Here is an 18,140-nt window from a genome sequence, read left to right as displayed (position 1 = left end):
TGATTTTTGGGATGTACTTTTATCAATTAGGTACTTATTTTCCACAGCTGGAGCAACAAATGAAACAGGGATTTGAAAATCAGGTACATATGATCATTGCCTTGAATCATTTAAACCGCAATTTTACAGCCAATCAATTCGCTAGCCGATTTTGAGGGAGATATATGTACCGTGTCAGTGGCAGCTTTTGTTATGAACTCATGATCAGATGCTAGCTACCAAGAGAATTCTAATAAAAGATATACAGAAGCACTAGGTATATGTTTAAACTTTTGCATGCGGTTTTCTAATTTTCAAAAATTGTGATGACATTTTTTCCTCGACCCTTTAGCCGGGTCGACAGCGTCTTTTGGTCGTACTAATTGAGATCTTAGCGTGGTCCGACTTGAAAACAGCGCGTATGCCTTGTTGTTGTAGACAACGGCGGACCGCCGAGGGAGAAAATCACTGAGTGAAACAGCAAGGATCGAAGTGCACCAATCAGAGCTGTTGAAAAACAACTAATCACAGCAGAGCATCATGCTTTATAAGATCACGCATGTCCAGTCGACCTATTCGCCTTACGAAGACCAGCAGTATGCAGTCGAAACGTCGCGATCTACATCACACGTGACTACATCGTGAGACAAGCGAAAAAAACTTAGCTTTTTTTGTTATTCACAACGATGAATAACCACAACCTTTCTTACGAAATGAGTTGATAACGTAAATTGGCCACCGTAAAGAGTTTAAAAGCTAAGTTTCAGAAGCTGAGTTTCAGAGCATTGAAACTCTTTAAGGTGACCAATCTACGTTATTAACTCAGTTGATAATACCAAACTACTGTACCCTAGTATACACATTGGCCGAGCTGAAACAAATGAATACCGTGCATTTTAATTAAAGAGGTTTATAAAAGTTACGGTGAACCTCTAAAATTCAGAATTACCATTATTATTATTAGTATTAGTATTATTATTATTATTATTATTATTATTATTATTGTTATTATTGTTATTATTGTTATTATTATTGTAACTTCCCTTCCCGTGCTCCCTACATGTCACGCACTATGGCATACGACCGTCATTTCCTATTGGGGCCCGGTCAATTGTTATTATTATTGAGGCATTATACTTTAGAGCGTCACCCCTGGTAACATGGCATTGTGCCGAATAATATCCTCAATTTAATGATTAAAAAAAAAAACAGCTTTTAGGTGCTCCTCAACCTACCTTCCCATAACTTCCCCCTGTCCCCCCCCCCCCCCCATTCCTACCACTACCTAACAGGCAAAGTTTCAGAACAAGAGACATCCTTTCAGTTTAAGTGGATCACATCCCGATGGTGCAAGCAAGAAAAGAAGGCTCGCTGTTTACAACGCTCAGACCACAGAATTTAAATCATATTGCATTGTAACGTCAAGGGAATTTTTAGAAGTTGTGGTTGTTACCGGCATTATGCTTGATGCTCTGACGATGGCATTGTCACATTATTTACAAAATTATGCCTGTCACACGAAACCACCACAGGAGGTTCTTGACTTGTATCGAAAAAACCGTATGCAATGAAACTGAATACGAGCTCTAGAATAATTGATAGCAAAAGTGTCTTGGACGCTTACATCGAACGAACAGAGATTGAAGAGCAAAGTACGAGACACAACTGAGAGAAAGATGTCTATGACGATTACGTGTTACATTGATTATATATAGCACTTGTCATCTACTGTTGTAAACTGATCCTATTCAATAGTTACCACATACAGGCGATTGGGCAATCGTGCTTTCTGCGAACCTGTGCAAAACTTCCGCACAGAATTAGTTATTTCACTACTGAAATGGGCGTTTCTATGTCTTGGGCCTGTACGTTTGGAGTAACTATCATTTATCTTGGTTTCGTCGGCCTAACAGAAGGTTCCTTGGTTGCGAATGGCGAGAACGTTTGCTCAAGATCTCAGAGGTAAGCTTAGGTCATTTCGATAACTTCGCCTTGTGAGAGTATCTCGGGCAGAGGTTTGATGCACCCCAGTCATAAAATGAGCTTTTGTTGGTTATGGCTCAGAAAAAACTTCTCCATCTTTACTTTACATGCATGGATATTGGTCCATGGACGTTATCTGTTCCAAGATGCAAACTGTTTTCTAATAGCAAAGCTTAGAGAAGAACTGTGAGCTTTGAGGAACAGATAATATCCAAGTACAAATAAACAAGCATTTTTTTGTGCCAAATAAAGGCTCTTGTGTTTAATATCCTTAAATAGTTTGCAATGCACATGAATTAGATTAGAATTAATTTTAGGCTTTCGGGGTTGTCGGCGGGAGATGGACATGGAGGCTGAAAATACAATTAGTATTGCCTTGCGCGTCTTGACAAAGAGCAACAGGAACAGATATGACTCCTATTAAGATCCCATATTCCCCTTCGGTCTTGTCTTGTAGGCTTGAGGCTTTGATCCGAAAACGTAAATTGAAATAGCTGTATCACCTGAGTGATATCCTTGGATATCCCTTAGTTTCAGTGATGGAATATTTTGTCACATGATGCATTTAAGTCAATCAAGCAAAAATATTTGATGGATCATAAATAGTGTTATCATCTGGGCAAGAGATCTTAAAGTCCTGGGGAACTGTTGTTAGTAGTAGTGACTGACTGACTTTTTAACAACTTGAGGGGAAAATCTTAGGAGATTAATGATGATCACAAGACTACTCTCCTTCAATGCAATCAACAGTTATTTTTAGGTTCAAACCATTTTCTTATATCAATAATTAAAATTGTTTCAAGTGATGTGATTTATGCCATCAGTGGTGTGATCATGAAGCAAAACTAATATATGTAATTTTGTGATGCCACTCTCCCAGCCAGCCCTCATTGTTATGTAATATTTGGAAATAAGTTCAGAGGAAATACTCCTTTTACAGAAAACTTAAGCCATGGCACATTATAGTATTGAAGGTCATACACCATGGACCAATTACCAAATGGAAATTGACTGTTAAACTTCATGCTCCATCACTTAATCCACTGCTCAGTTACTTATGCCCACCTGTAAACTTCAAGGAAACCCTGATAGAAAGGAGCCATTCTTTTTCAGAACTGACTAAAAATGAACAAACTAACAGCTCAAAGAGTTTCTTTTTTGGTGGTTCTATTATATGGTGCTATCTGTTAAAATTATGAGTGCAAACACAGCATAAATATTTTTCCTAATTACTAAGGTATGGAGTATATTTTCTGTTGACAGTTTCATACAGACGTACCAGCAATCCTTTCAAATGAGCTGGAAGAAAAAGTCGTCCACTGGCTGTGGATGGTTGGGCTGGAAAAGATGCACGGTGTACAGGTGAACAAGTGCCATTATCTGAGCTGCTGTTGGTTACACTGTAAATTTCTTACATTTAGCTCTAACTAAAGCAACTCTGACTTAATCAATGATTGCCACAGAATGAAAAATGGTATGGATAAAAATAGGTATATCATTTTGGAGAAAATCAGGGAAATGAAATTAAAATTTCTCTTATTTAATACCAGTAGTGAAAAACCTGCATTGTGTGTCCAGTGTGTCAATGATGTTTAGATAAAATTCTATGTCCTTTGGAAAAGGAATTTAAATTTATGCACATCAGGAGATGTTGGCTAATTTATGCCAAATTCTATTGAGAGGAAGCAGAATATATATTTTCCCTTATTTCTCTTATCATCTGTTACATGATTAAGTGCCCTAGCATGTTTTTTGTAAAGCTATCATTCTTAAAAAAATGAGTGGAAATTAACCACAGTGATATGAGAGGGCTTGTTTTATCTGAGAATTTGTATTTTTTTTTTGCAAGAGAATTTAATTTTCAATATTTTTTTCACTATTCAGAACGCTATATGGGGTGTCTTATAGAACACTTACTCGCCAAGCTTTTAAACCTGTATATTTCTGTTGTCTTGGTTGGAGACAGGAAGGGAATGGTTGTCCAGTTGGTAAGTCAGAGTCCTTTAATAATAGATAATAAGTGTGTGAAAATTTATGTTTTTAGAAAGTTAACAATTGATACTAATATTAACAAAAATAATTTTTAAATAATTGTGGGAGTTAAGAAGACTACTGGACGTTCCATGAAGTGGCTCTTCTTGTCCAGTTGAATTCAAATTTGGAATGTTGGTTGTGGTGGAGGGGGAGAAAACCAAATGACCTACTATATATGTATATAGGAAAACCCTTGAAGCAAGGATGAGAACTACTGCACCATCCCCACTCCCCTTTTAGTGCAGAATGTACTCGTACTGACTAAATAGAGATTTGTCATGAAAAATCCCAGGAAATCAGTTTCTTATGATCATCTGAACCTTAAGGAGGTAAATAAGATAGGGGTTTAGATTTTCCTTGCAAGGGAAATCAAGGTTTATGTGACTATGTCTATTTGTTGCATGCTTTCCCATAAAAATTAAATTTTTTGAATGATCACAAAGTTTCTGAACAAGTTTTTCCATATTACTTTGTTCATGCCTCAGGTTTTAGTATACATCACTGTGGTCCCATTTTGCCACAATTTGTAAAAGCTCTTAAGTAAACTGTTTTTTTTACCAAATTTGCCAAAACCAAATATTGAAAAGAGATTGTTAATCAGGTCATTTTATACATTGTAGCCATCTGTAAGGATCCTTGTGTTCATGGGACTTGCACTCAGCCGGACTCGTGTTCATGTAATGCAGGTTATCATGGACTACTTTGTGATAGAGGTGAGTTTATGTTGGTCATTTTGAAGGTTAGTTGAAGTTTAATGACAAGCATCTCCTCTTGGCAGCCCCAGTGAACAACTTATATTTAGAACTTAATTTTACTGTCTCATTGTTTAGGTTATAGTCTCATTTATTTCCTGAATATCCAATTGAGTGTGTTACTTGGCATCTTCAGCTGTTTGATTGTTATCTATCTCATGAGCACTAGTTGAAATCTGTATCAACTTTTTTCACTACTAAGACTGTTCCAGTGAGATTTATCAGTTACCAACAGTGAACACTGTTGAACACTTAAAGTTAAAATAGAAATCCCACTTCAATAAGAAAACCAAATGTCTGCAAGCAGACTATTTGGCTATTTACTTAGTACTACTTGTGACAATTAAGAAATGGTTAGTACGCAGCATCAACCACTTTTGCCTTGATGCACTGAGGAGCTTGCTAAGCATGAAAGAAGATTAAGAGTTGCACAAGGCACCAGCCAGGTGTGACCCTTAGCTTCTTGAGTGCTTAGCAAACCTCCTGAGTGCATCCATGACTTGATGGTTGCACACTGCAATTGCTAACAATTTCTTTTATAACATTGAGACTTTTAAACCCACAGGTAAATGGATCAAGCATATTAGCCAATCAGAGTGCATGCTTTAGTAAAGCTATGTTGTGATTTTCAATAAATGTAATGATTGGAAGGGTAGAGATGTGGGCATCATCTATGCAAGATCTTAAATGTCCTGAATTTAAGTGTCACTTTCAGCGTAATTCTGGTGTTGGGTCGTTATTAAAAATCATTGATATATGATCTCTCCTGATCTAAATTTCTCAGAGTGTCCTTCTCACAAGTGGGGTCCTCACTGCCGACATGACTGTAAGTGCAGGAATGGAGCCAAATGTGATTCACACACAGGTCAGTGTGCCTGCACTCCTGGTTGGAAGGGTCAGCAGTGTGAGCAGTCATGTGACCAAGGTTTCTATGGTGATAAATGTCAGCAGAAATGTGGTTGTTTGAATGGTGGAACTTGTGAACCTGTCACAGGAGATTGTACTTGTGCAGCAGGCTTCCAAGGTACAAGGTGTGTTTAATACAGTATGGTTTGTTATCATTCTTATCAGCATCAAGTTTCTAGTGTGTCAATAGAATAGTATCAGTTCTATGGAATAGATTCAAGCAACTTGGTCTACACTGATGCTGACAACTTGTTTGTCAATCTATTAAACATGTCCATCCACCCAATTTTTTCAGGCCAGTCTACTCTTTCTTCCCAGTTTTTTTTAGTTTTTGTCTTTAATGGTTTTATTAGTTAATTAGAACAGTAGAGGTTTCTCTGATTTATAGAAACCTTTTTGATGGTGAAACTGCTGACTCATCTGCTTAAATGATATGATTCACATTCTTCTTTATTTCTTGCAGTTTTGTAATTCATATTTCATAGAAATCTGGAAGAAAATTAGAAATTAGTTAAATTAAGCAACTGATTGCTAGTTAAATGTCAGAACTTGGGAGTTTAGGCATCTTGATCTATGCACTTTAAAAATTAATGACATCTAATATTATAGGCTGAAGCCTTGTTAAGGAAATATCATTTTACCCCTATAGATGTAATCTTCATTGCCATGAAGGATGGTATGGAAAAAATTGTGCACAAAAGTGCACCTGTCTCAATGGAGGTAGATGTGATCACATTACTGGCAAGTGTAACTGTACTGCTGGATGGCAGGTAACTAATAAGCATGTAAGGTGCAATTAAGAACTGGATCGTCAGTTTATGCTATTTTAGAATTTGGATTGGAGCAGTAACCATACAATGCTAGCCATTTTCCCATAGCTTAACAAGAGAGTGATCACTTGACATGCATAATTTGTGGAACACAAAGTTTATGCAAGTTACAAAATGTTCTGTGTGTGTGTTTTGAAATTAATTATGCTAGCTCCCTAAGTTGTGAATTGCATTTTGGTCACCAACTTAGTAACAAAAGTTGCTGATTGCATGACCTGTGTTAATGTCTGGTAAGGGGTGAAACCTCTTCTAATTGAATTTAGAAACATTTTCCACACTGGGTGCTTATTTTTTGTATTTCCTCATATCCAGTGCATGCTCTCATAGTAATATGATAAGGTTTAATCATTATTTTTCTTCCAATTTTTCATAACTGCTTAAATAATTTATTTGTGGTTAAATTCAATATGGAACTATCATCAATTTTAGGTAAAATATCAATAATGGAACCCTTTGGTTGTGTAACAAGCAGGTCCTTTAGATCCCCATTTTGATTGAATTAGTTTCACATGAGATGAAAAAATCCTAAAATTTATGAATAAGACCTTTCTATAATTGAGGATTCTAACTTCTCATTTAAGGGTGATTTGTGTGGTTCAAAATGCCCAAATGGTAAATATGGATATAATTGTTCCCAAACGTGCATTAACTGTTTGAATAGTGCAGTCTGTGATCATGTGAATGGAAGTTGTACTTGTGCTCCGGGATATCAAGGACATAGGCAAGTAGCTTTTTTATAGTCATTATCATTAGTTTTCTTTTTATAGTTATATCATTGTACAGGAATGCCAGCCTTTGTAAATCTGAAATTTGTTTTCCATGAAGGCAAAATTCATTTATAATTTTGAATTTTTTAAATTTAAATTGTTCTTTTCTTTTCAGATGTGGAGATATGTGTCCTTCTGGAAGTTATGGAAGTTTCTGTGCAGAAGAGTGTCGCTGTAAGAATGGCACTTGCTCTCCTGTGGATGGTTCATGTAATTGCACAGTGGGGTACACAGGGGTATACTGCGACCAGCCATGCTCTGCAGGCTCAGCGGGTCAGGACTGTACCAAGCACTGTAACTGTACAATACATGGAACCTGTAATCAGTTCACTGGGATATGTCAGTGAGTATTTCATTAAATGTGAAAGTACTGGTGCAATAAGTAATTGTAGTGGCTGTAGAAATGGAACATATTGGGTAGGGCTCATGTCACATTTGTGGCAAGTTAAAACATAACATTTAACTGTCTCTCTTTTTGTTAACTTTTGTCAACAAGCAAAGTGCTCAATATTTTCTTAGCAGAAATTATGCCCACTATCTTTTTTTCATGGCAGTGGAAGGCTGGGTAGAGAAAGAAATTTGTACCAAAGGGGATGGTTGATGGTAAAAAAAAAGGAGAGGGGTGGGGGTTAGGGAGTGAAGATCTTTTCACCTTTCCCTGCCCCCCTCCCCTCTGACTCCATCTCCAAATCTAACATAGCTGGTTGAATAAATGATTGCAAGCTTCTTAACATGAACTCACCCTTGTAAGATGCCTGCACTGCAGATATAGTACATGTTCTCAAAAATTTGAAAGTTTCTATTTTGTTCTTAATGGAATAGTATTCAAATGCCCAAAAGCAAATATTTTCACATCTCTGCTATCAATAGCAATGTTTGTAGCAGTGTTTCCAAATGTAAACTTTGAGGTGAGAAAGATAATTTGTACATGTGGGGAAATTTTTGTTGGGTATCTTGACTGACGTGATCTGCTCATGTTATAATTTATCATAATTTATATTTTTCAAGATGTCAACCTGGTTTTCAAGGGGCACACTGTGAAAATGAGTGTAGTCCAGGATTTTTTGGACCTCAGTGTAAAGGGAAATGCCAATGTCTTAACAATGCAACTTGTGACAAAAAAGATGGCACCTGTGATTGTCTGCCAGGATGGATAGGTGTCCGCTGTGACAACCCATGCCCAGCTGGTTACTATGGCAAGAACTGTCAATCAAAATGTGGGTGTCAAAATGGAGGGTCATGTGACTCAGTGGATGGCAAGTGTACTTGTGTGAATGAATGGCAAGGGGAAAGTTGTGATATCTGTAAGTGACAGACTTGCGACAGTTTAGCTGCTCTAGTGTACCAGGATTATCAAAGCTAAAAATTAGACACCATCCTCAGATTGGTGGAACAAAATTGGAATTCCTTGTTGAATGTGTGACTTGATATTAAACACTTGAGATAGAGAGTGCTCTTTTGACTTTTTTTGACTTTTTGCTTTGGCACCAAAAGCAAATTAAGGCATATGTTTAATGCATTTCTCAAATTTTTTATTTTGTTTATAGCTTGCGAGGAGGCCCTCGTTATTAGCACTACAAGACACCCGTTTCTCGGAGAGATTTGTCGGGGGTGTAGGCATTATCAATAATGATGGTTAAGACCCTGGCAGACCTCTCCTGCGAGTGAAGAAAAGCTTGTGCTCAAGCGCTTAGCTTAATATCTCGCTGACTATTGTGTTTATGATTGTGAGGCTTACAAATCTCCCAAACCAAGGAACTTTTTCAGAAAAAACTGGAGAAATCTATCTAAATCTCTGAACAATCAATTTTGTTGTTGTGTTCTAGTGTGCGGAAACTGGACCTTTGGTGTCAATTGTAAAAATTCATGTCTTTGCAATCAAACACAAACTGAAAGGTAAGTGAAGTTTAATATCACAATTATCCAAAGTTAACATTAGTTAATAGAAATTACATTGTAATCTTATGTTGAGATTTTTTTCTCCAGAAATAAGCACAGTGGAACCCCGCCTTACGGCCCCTTCGGTAATACGGTCACCATGTTATTACGAACCACTTTTTCATATCCTAGGAGAGCGACCATATGTTTTCTTGTATAAAAAAGCCTTGCTTGTGCAGTCACCCCTTAAAAAGGCCAACGGCCATATTTTAAAATCCTAAACGGTAGAATCCTTAATAATTTCTCCGGTCATCAGCGTTGAATTTAGAAAACCAAGATGCCTGTCACTTGGAGATTTCACTTATCCCTGTCATTTTCTAAGCAAACAGCTGATTCATTTAGAAGGAAGCATCACTCCTCCATGTTTTCATTACAAACATGATAGAAAAGATAAATCGTAACGCTAAGGTCCCTCCAGCGTGACAACTTGCTAAGCAATTCAGAAATATGATCCTGCCCCGTTCATACGGCCACCTCGTTTATATGGCCAATCAGTTTTGGCCCCTCCGTGACCGTATTAACAGGGTCTCACCAAATAGTCATTACATATTGTACTTTTTTTTACAGATGTCACAGGATTAATGGCAAGTGTTTATGTAAGAATGGGTTCACTGGCCTCTATTGTAGGGAGCAGATAAGTAAGTTCTTTTGTTGTTTTGTAGGTTACATACGAGTTTGACGTAATTATTAATTCCCAAACAGTATTGCATTCTCTAGGCACAAACTGGTGTCCAAAATAAGCAAGAAAAGACACATTGCTGTCTTTCGCTGACGACTTGGCTCTTAAAACCTTTTTTTTGTTGTCGGAAACTTGAAAACATAGATAATGTTACTTTAAAATGAGGGAAAAGCATGTGCATTGAAATTTTCCATAGCTGTGCCACAAGTGAAATTGAAGTGTCTTTTTTTTTTATAATGTCCGGTGTTAGGGTAGCTGGTTCAAAGGACTTCTAGTTGCTTGATCACGCCACTGAACCTTCAATAAGTCCTAGCAGCAAAGGCATTCTGGCCTGTCGGCTGATTGAGTATTCGTAATGGTAATGGGACTGAATGGAGTCCGATTCGGTCTGTAACCATACGAGTGATAACGTCCGATTTATTTATCACGAGTATGATAACAGACCGAATTGAACGACACGAAGTCTTATGACCAGTTAATCATAAGAATTACAATTTCCGAGAAAAGAAGAATAGCCAAGTTATGAAATGAAGGGAAAACTTGCATTAAAAGACAATTTAGGAGTCTGTACACTGTTTCTATGGTGATTGAAATCAAGGTTTTATCGGATGATTTTAACTACAACTTTCACTGTGATTGGTTGATTTGAACTACCTCTTTGAATGTGATTGGCTTACTGAAGTGTCTGATAAAAACTCGGCAAGTGAATAAGTGGAAAACAGGAGTTTTTTAAACCAATCACAATCGAAGGAATTTTAATTTTTATGATTAATTATATTTATCAATGAACTAACTGATGTCGGTTGTTGTCTTTTAGAGTGTAGTGTTGGATATTATGGTAACAAATGCGACAAGAAGTGCAACTGTAACCGTAATGCCTCATGTGATATCATTACTGGCTCCTGTGATTGTCCTGCGGGTTTCATGCTGCCAAACTGCTATAAAGGTAAGATCATAACTAGTTGTTCTTGAGAACAGCTATTACGATGATGTATCACATGGCTTCTTAAAACTGAACTGAACTGAACCTTACCCTGTTCTGATTGGAAATCTCAGGCTTTCTAATTAGTCTATTTGTGAGTTCTCGTTGGATTATGAGTCCCGTTTCTTTCAAACAATTTCACATTGCAGCTCTTTTAAAGTATAGAAAACTAAACATTTTATTCGAGGTGGGAAGTGGGAAGCAAGATCCACCACAACTAGGGAAACACAGGTGTGCAAACACTTTCCCATCATTAAATTTGCTTCTGGTCTCCTATAGTTCAGTGACAGAGCATCCAAAGTACTTCTACTCCAAAGACCATAGGTTTGATTCTTGTTGTCATTGTTAGGAGCAGTCATAATTTTTCCCTTTCCCAATTATGTTTTTGCCACATTGTAAAAAGTGGAACGAATGATTTCGGTCGATGTTGTCACTGCTGTTGCTTGCTTTCTACAGAATGTCCATCAGGAAGCTTTGGAATTAACTGTCGGGAGACTTGTAAATGTCAGAATGGTGCTTCATGTAATCCAGTGGATGGTACCTGCGGCTGCATGGCTGGTTGGCAGGGCACCTTTTGTGAGCAAGGTGAAGCAACTAGTCTGATACTTGTGTTTTTTTTTTGTTTTTTTTCGTTTTTTTTTTAAGATGCAGGGTCTATTTTAGCGAGTGTAACTGACAAAGCTGAACGAGATATTTTTTACGTTTCAGTGTTAACTATTTGACATCAGGGATGTGATAAAATTCGACCTAAATCATAGCACAAAATTATAAAAACCCCTGCGTATTTGAATGAATGGTAAAGTTAAATTAATGTGTTGAATTTACATGTGACGCGTTTTTATGTACAGTGGTCTTTCTGGGACACCGTCAGACAGACAATAGACAAACAGACTCAGAAAATTTATCAACTCCGCTGACAATGCAAATTGGCCACCGTAGAGAGTTTCTAAAAGTGACGTTCTTCAAGCCCTTCGTCAGAGCAAATAGAGGAATTATAGTTTGTGTGTGGTCTATATACAGAGATATAGAGCTTAGACAAACAGACAGGCAGACAGATAGACAAACAGACAGGCAGGCAGACAAAGAGAAGAACAGACAGACTGACAAACGAACTTTTGGAAACCTCGGACGTTCCCTAAACCCTTCAGTAGTATAGCAGTATGTTGTTCATAGCTGATATTACTATGTCAGCCTCATGGATTAATGGTTTGTTTTTACAGGCTGTCCTGATGGATGGTACGGTCCAGGGTGTAACAGCAGCTGTGACTGTTTACACGACTCGTCATGTCATCATGTCACTGGAAAATGTACCTGCAATGCAGGATGGAAGGGAGTCAAATGTAACCAATGTAAGTGGACGAGTATGCATGATACCTAGCCTTTAGGAAAAAAAAAAGATAAAAAAGCATCATATTCCAAGAAACATCGCTGAATAAGTGATCATCATAAAATGTTTTGAATTTGCCTCAGATACTCTTTATGCTTTGTTTTGTTTTCATTTTTTCTATCTATCTTTGATCAAGTGGCTTTTTTGAAGATTATACAGGATAAAATATCTTTCAGCATGTGACAGTGGATTTTATGGACTTGGCTGCCAGTCAATGTGCCAGTGCTATGAAGACAATACTATATCATGTGACCCTATCGATGGACGTTGCTTCTGTGAGCCTGGATGGTCTGGGAAAGAGTGCACGCTATGTACGTATTTATTCACAAGGGTTAGAGTCTGAGGAACGAAATAGAGGTTTAACCTCCATGAGTGACCAAGACAGAATTTCTCCTTACAAGGTCAATGCAATATCAAGCAGACAAGTGATGAGAGTAAAGAAAAATATCAACAAGAGAATTTTTAGTCGATCCAAAACCAAATTCTCAGACTTAAAATCATAACAATTGTATGGATGACAGTAAGGACAATTATTAAAGAGATCCTACGAGAAAAAGGATGAAGGGATTTGTCTTTCATGTTTAGAGCAATTTTCAATTGAGTGTTGAAAGTAATACGGGATTGCTCTGGTTTGAATTACTTTGTTCTGTTATTGGGCCAGAAAACTCGTGCCAATCTCTCAACCAATCAGATGCAAAACTAACACCGTGTCACGTCTTGGTCGCTCGCGTTTTCCCGCGCCTTAAGCAGTTTGGTTGGTTTTATTTTGAGCTCTCATTGGCTCCTAAAGGTATTTCTCGATCATTTGATTGGCTGCTGTGATAACTTTGGTTTTGGTTTTACGCTACTCAATCTAGAAGTGCTGTAGCGACGATGCTATAGAACAATAATTATTTTGGTAGAGTCAGTATACATGCTGGAAGTTTCTGTTCCTAATTATTTTTTTAACCACTAGCGTTTTTTTCCAAAGAAAAATATTTGGCAAAAGGTCTTAAAATTAACCGTGGGACGTTCTTCGCTAAGGTAAACGAGATGATAATTTTTTCCCTCTGCCAGTTTGTCCTAGAGGAAAGTTTGGTGCAAATTGTTTACAAGACTGCAAGTGCGTGAAGGAGTCCACAGAGAATTGTGATCACGTGACTGGAGCATGCACCTGTCTGGAGGGTTGGACAGGAGATATATGTGATAAAAGTAAGAATATCACGTGCACAGTGTGAGGTCAGGTATAGTTAGCTAGAGGGTTCATTTGACAGAAATAATCTTAAAAGATGTGCGTAAGTCTAATTAACGACTAGACACGAAAGTGTAGGGGGCTAGTGATGGATGTTTACCAAGCCGCGAAGAGATGAATTGTTTTTTTTTATTATTTATTAATACAGTGAGATAATATTGCACAAAAAGATGATTTCAACTCATTAATTCCTGCAAAAATTACAATATTTCGGCGTATATCCCAGAAATTAGACAGTTAGAAGAATTGCTAAAAAGACCCTAGGAGTGAAAGGTTTAAGAAACCAGACACGGGTTATACTTTGCTAGTTGTCGACATAAGTTTTTCTCTTAGCTTGTTCGGCAGGTTACTATGGTTATAAGTGCAAGAAAGAATGTGAATGCAGAATGCCTAATATGGACAAAGAATGTGATTATAGGAACGGAGAGTGTTATTGTGAACCAGGATTTACCAGTCAGTACTGCAATCAAAGTACGTCGTATAGACCGTTAGTGGTTTGACCTGTAAGACAGTTTTATGTTATTCTCATGGCTGTTACACCGTAACAGCCATGAGAATCTATCATGACCCGTACTTCCTGGTCCTTTCCCTTACAGTGCCAAGAAAAGGGTAATTCACAATAACTATTTTAAAATGTCTCCAAGATCCAACTTCATGTTGGTGCAGTGCTCCTCTTTAATCCCTTTCCTGGAAAAAAAAACTTTCACATACCTCTGTAAACACATTGTTTGTGAAGGTGACTTACCAGCTGTAGGTAAGCTGATAAAAATCAAGGTTTTAAAAACTATGTTGTAGCTTTTTATAGGTAATCCCTGACTGTGCACATTCTGTTTTCTTTTGTTTACAAATCGTGACTGAAAGAATTAAAGGATAGTACCATTGGTAATTGGTTCATTGTTAATGGATTGCCCTGGTTACCATTGTTTACTAGGCGCGGATTTGAGCCCCATCGAAGCCTGAATTTGATCAAGCCGCATCTTCATATTCAGTTTACCTGTGTTGATCAATGCGTGTCTTGCCACAACTCTTTTAGTTATTTGTATGATAAGAAAAACGTCTTTATTATTAACTGAGTTGCTAACTGGCCATCAAAAGGCTGGCTGACGTTTCGAGCGTTAGCTCTTCGTCAGAGCGAGTGTATGTCGATTCCTAGGCGAATGTTTTTGGTCCACGCATGTGACAAGTTTTTAACACTGACCTCTATTTCCTTCTTTTATTGATTGATAGCCTGTCCTGAAGGTTACTACGGATTTAATTGCGAGGACAAATGTCTTTGCGAGAATAATTCGAGTTGCAATAACGAAGTTGGTTATTGTCACTGTTTGACGGGATTTCAAGGAAAGTTCTGTGAAGAAGGTACTTCAAAATATTAAGAGCCTCTTTACTCGACCAAGGGTTACTTTTACCTGAATTGAGTCACCGCTCATGGTAACCTTTTTGCAGTATGTTGTTACAGTAGTCAAGCCGGGTCAAGCCCAGGACAACCTTTCCAGCTGGGTAACCCAACGTTGTGGAGACCTGGCTTGTCGTGGCCAATGGGGTACAATTCTATTAAAAGCTATCCTGGAAGTGCACTTTCACTTCCATAACCATGTTTGTATTGCATTTCTTCTATGTTATTTTGCAGTTGTGTCTTTTTCCTTTTTCGTAATTGTGTAGGAGCCTAAATCAGACCTAGAGGAGCTTGAGTCTTAGAAAGAGAGAAGCGCTTACTTCTTTCTTTGGTGATTTCTTATTTCAGTTGTTCCCACGGAGAGCACTGTTGTTCCCAGTCCTGGTTTTAAAAACTCTTCCGGCTCTGACCGGTCGACTGGCGATGATTCTCCCTCTGTTGTGACGCCTGTGGTTATCGCTGTAGGGGTTGCCATGGTAGCAATTATTCTTATCATCGTATTGGTTTATTTGAGAAGGAAGCACGTGTTGATATCCAGAACAGGAAAAGGGTGAGGCACATGTTAACAAGGAAAAAAATATTTAAATGGTTCAATATTTCTGTTCATGAAAGCCTTGACCGTTGTGGTTTAAATCTTTTGCAAGGTGTTTCTGTGGCAATTATTTTATTTTATTTTTTTTTTGGCGTCCGAGGGTAATAAAGAAGTTAAATAATCTATCAATTCATGATATAGCCAGCAGCACCCTTGGGCGATATGAAGCAAATCCTGTTCTCTAATTGGCTACCCAAGAGAGCAAGCGCTTTGATCCAACGCAATAAAAAGTTCGTACTCGTTGGACAATTTTGACAGACAACTTTTATATGAAAAATGTGAAAAACAATGTGATATGGAAGCATGGAAGCGGTTTTGTTCCAGGTAAAACGAGACAAAAGAATTTAGAGTCGTGACCAAGCAAGAACTGAATTAGCTTTTGTATATTCTTTTTTAAAATGTAAAGAAAACCTATCTTACCACTTTATTTTGCAATTTGTCAAATAAAAAACGATCACACACTACCATCACAGTTGGCTTTCTCTCTTAGCGCTCGAAAGTAAACCGGTCGTTCTTGATTCTGACGAGGGCGAAATCATTTTGCCGTATAAAAAAATACTCCATTGATCAAGATTGTTCAGTCAAAATGGCTATATTAGCCTTGTTCTTCTTTTGCGTTTTTATGGACCACGACTTCGTCTCGAAGTTCACTAGTTTTCTCGTAATTTATTCACCTACTCAATCATAGTATTTATTTTTTCATTGATTTTCGTTTATTTGTTCCATATAGTTTGTCCATGAAGAAATTAATAAGATCTCCCAAAAGTTCAAGTAAGTAATCTCTTTCATATCACGTGGTTTAGTCTGTTCAGAGACTTTCTGTAGATCATCATCCAGAATGCGAGGGAAATCACTGAAAGCCGCGGGAACTAAAAAGCCATTCGTAGACTTCTTAGTTGAATGTGAAACCAAAATTTACTATTTTTCTTGTCTGTTTCCTCTTTTCTGATAGAAAACGTGGATGGAGTTGACGACGAAGAGAATCACGCGGAAGATCATGTGTCATTAAACCCCATATATGGTCATATGTCGAACCCAGATTCCACTCCTTCGGATGTGGTTCAATCCTCAGAAGACAGAGCGAAATCGATGACAATAAAATCTGTCAATAACCCCAACTATGAAAGTACCTTAACGTTAACAGCAGAGTATGACAAAAGAGCCAGTAATCCAATCTACCAGACAGCCACAGAACTTGAACGGGACAATCCTTTATACGATACAAGTGCTGATATCAACCCGCTCTATGAAGCAGGCCCGTCGGGAAGTGTCAGCGGAGGGTCTGGGAGCTTGGCCGATATGAACCCCCTGTACCAGTCCGCTATCTCGTACCGCAGTCAGTGCGATTTTAATCCACTGTACGAGGGTTCATCTGATGTGAGCCCGCTGAATGAAGTTGCAGTGTCAGCAGCCGAAAAAAAGAATAGTAAAGCGCGCCGCCGAGCTGATTCACGAACGAAAAAAGAGGATAAAGTTCCAATCATGGACAACGCGTCATCCTGTTGGCTAAAGGACGAAGAAGATGGACTGGGAGTTAGTAACAGAGGTGTTGATGTGACTTTTAACGAACTGTACGGTGGCGTCGAACAGAGTTCATCCTCCCCCATCGGAACTGAAGCCAACGTTCCACCTCTCCCCCCACGACAACATGCCAAGCGATTGTGATACGTGTGGTCGATAGGCAAGAATTGTTATAAAGATAAATAGTAAAATGTAGAGAAATGCAGGGAAGTCAGAGGTACGAAGATTTAAAGGACCTGTTACACCTGAAGTGACTTTAAAACGTGTAACTTCTTTCTATGTTATCCATATTTTATCCAGTAAACAAGTTGTGAAAATACTCAGTGTTATCATAACCTAACACCGAGTTCTCGTAACTAATTTACGAGGAAATGTTTAGCAGCTAAAAGGGAGAATTTACAATCAGATTTTGGGAGTTAAGGGTTAATTGTTATTTTGAGTCACCCAAACGTTCCGCATGACGTATTTTTATCAAAAGCGCTTCCTTTTCATACATCCGTTGGAAATTTTATCACAGAGCCGCCGCTATACAAATTTTAGAATTTTATGTTGAAAATACAAATGTTTGCTGATCTCTTGTTACAGCAAGTCTAATAGGCTGCAGGGACTTATTTCTTTATATCAAAATATCTTTACCGCTTTTCTCGAGATATAAATCAGACAAAAATCTTATGTTTGTCACTCAAGCGGTTGAATTTATTTAATATCAGAATTGAAAGGACTGAAAATATATCTAAAAACAAATTTAAACTTTTTATTGAAATAACAATAAAGCATTTTATACCTTTTATTGTTTTACATTCGATTACGACCCGAAATAAACGAAAACTCTTGCCAAAACAGCCTTGAAGTTTTTCATTTCAATTTTCTCCTTTTTTTTCTTATATGGCCTCAGACAGCGAAACCTCAACAATTAATTGTTCAATAGAACGAGCCTTCCGTGAGCTCAGACCAAGTGGGCGACTTGCACATTTTCCTCCTTTCCCTATCTCGCGGTCAGTTAACTGATATGTTAGAGTATGATGCCGTTGAATTTTTTTTTCCTAATAGAATGGGATTGTCTGTCTTAGAGACCCAGGAACTTTTAGTTTCGATATGATCATTAATCCAATTATATCTCCATAACTTGATAGTCGGATTTCCGTTCTTTATTTTCAAGATCAGTC

The 18,140-nt window shown here is 37.8% G+C and overlaps 1 protein-coding gene across 1 annotated transcript; it reads left to right on the top strand.

The window, feature by feature from the left end:
• Positions 1-1,278: 1,278 nt before the first annotated feature.
• On the top strand, positions 1,279-17,829 carry LOC131798408 (multiple epidermal growth factor-like domains protein 11). Its single transcript, XM_059116051.2, has 21 exons — positions 1,279-1,941; positions 3,226-3,324; positions 3,847-3,950; positions 4,617-4,709; positions 5,533-5,779; positions 6,304-6,424; positions 7,066-7,205; positions 7,367-7,594; positions 8,260-8,555; positions 9,078-9,147; positions 9,757-9,827; positions 10,686-10,814; positions 11,307-11,435; positions 12,071-12,199; positions 12,414-12,548; positions 13,294-13,428; positions 13,802-13,939; positions 14,696-14,824; positions 15,210-15,411; positions 16,184-16,224; positions 16,406-17,829. The coding sequence occupies exons 1-21, from the start codon at positions 1,820-1,822 to the stop codon at positions 17,116-17,118; spliced, it is 3,471 nt and encodes a 1,156-aa protein (XP_058972034.2). The 5' UTR covers positions 1,279-1,819; the 3' UTR covers positions 17,119-17,829.
• The last annotated feature ends 311 nt before the right edge of the window (positions 17,830-18,140 follow it).

Source organism: Pocillopora verrucosa, chromosome 1 (genome assembly GCF_036669915.1).
Source record: "Pocillopora verrucosa isolate sample1 chromosome 1, ASM3666991v2, whole genome shotgun sequence".
Lineage (NCBI taxonomy): Eukaryota > Metazoa > Cnidaria > Anthozoa > Scleractinia > Pocilloporidae > Pocillopora > Pocillopora verrucosa.
Note: the sequence above shows the minus strand (reverse complement) of the source record. Positions and strands in the feature narration are given on the sequence as shown.

Coding starts and splice junctions, on each gene's coding strand:
- LOC131798408 (XM_059116051.2), top strand. CDS start 1,820: ATGGGCGTTTCTATGTCTTGGGCCTGTACGTTTGGAGTAACTATCATT. Junction 11,436..12,070: donor GGGCACCTTTTGTGAGCAAG/GTGAAGCAACTA, acceptor TTGTTTTTACAG/GCTGTCCTGATGGATGGTAC. Junction 14,825..15,209: donor AGGAAAGTTCTGTGAAGAAG/GTACTTCAAAAT, acceptor TTCTTATTTCAG/TTGTTCCCACGGAGAGCACT.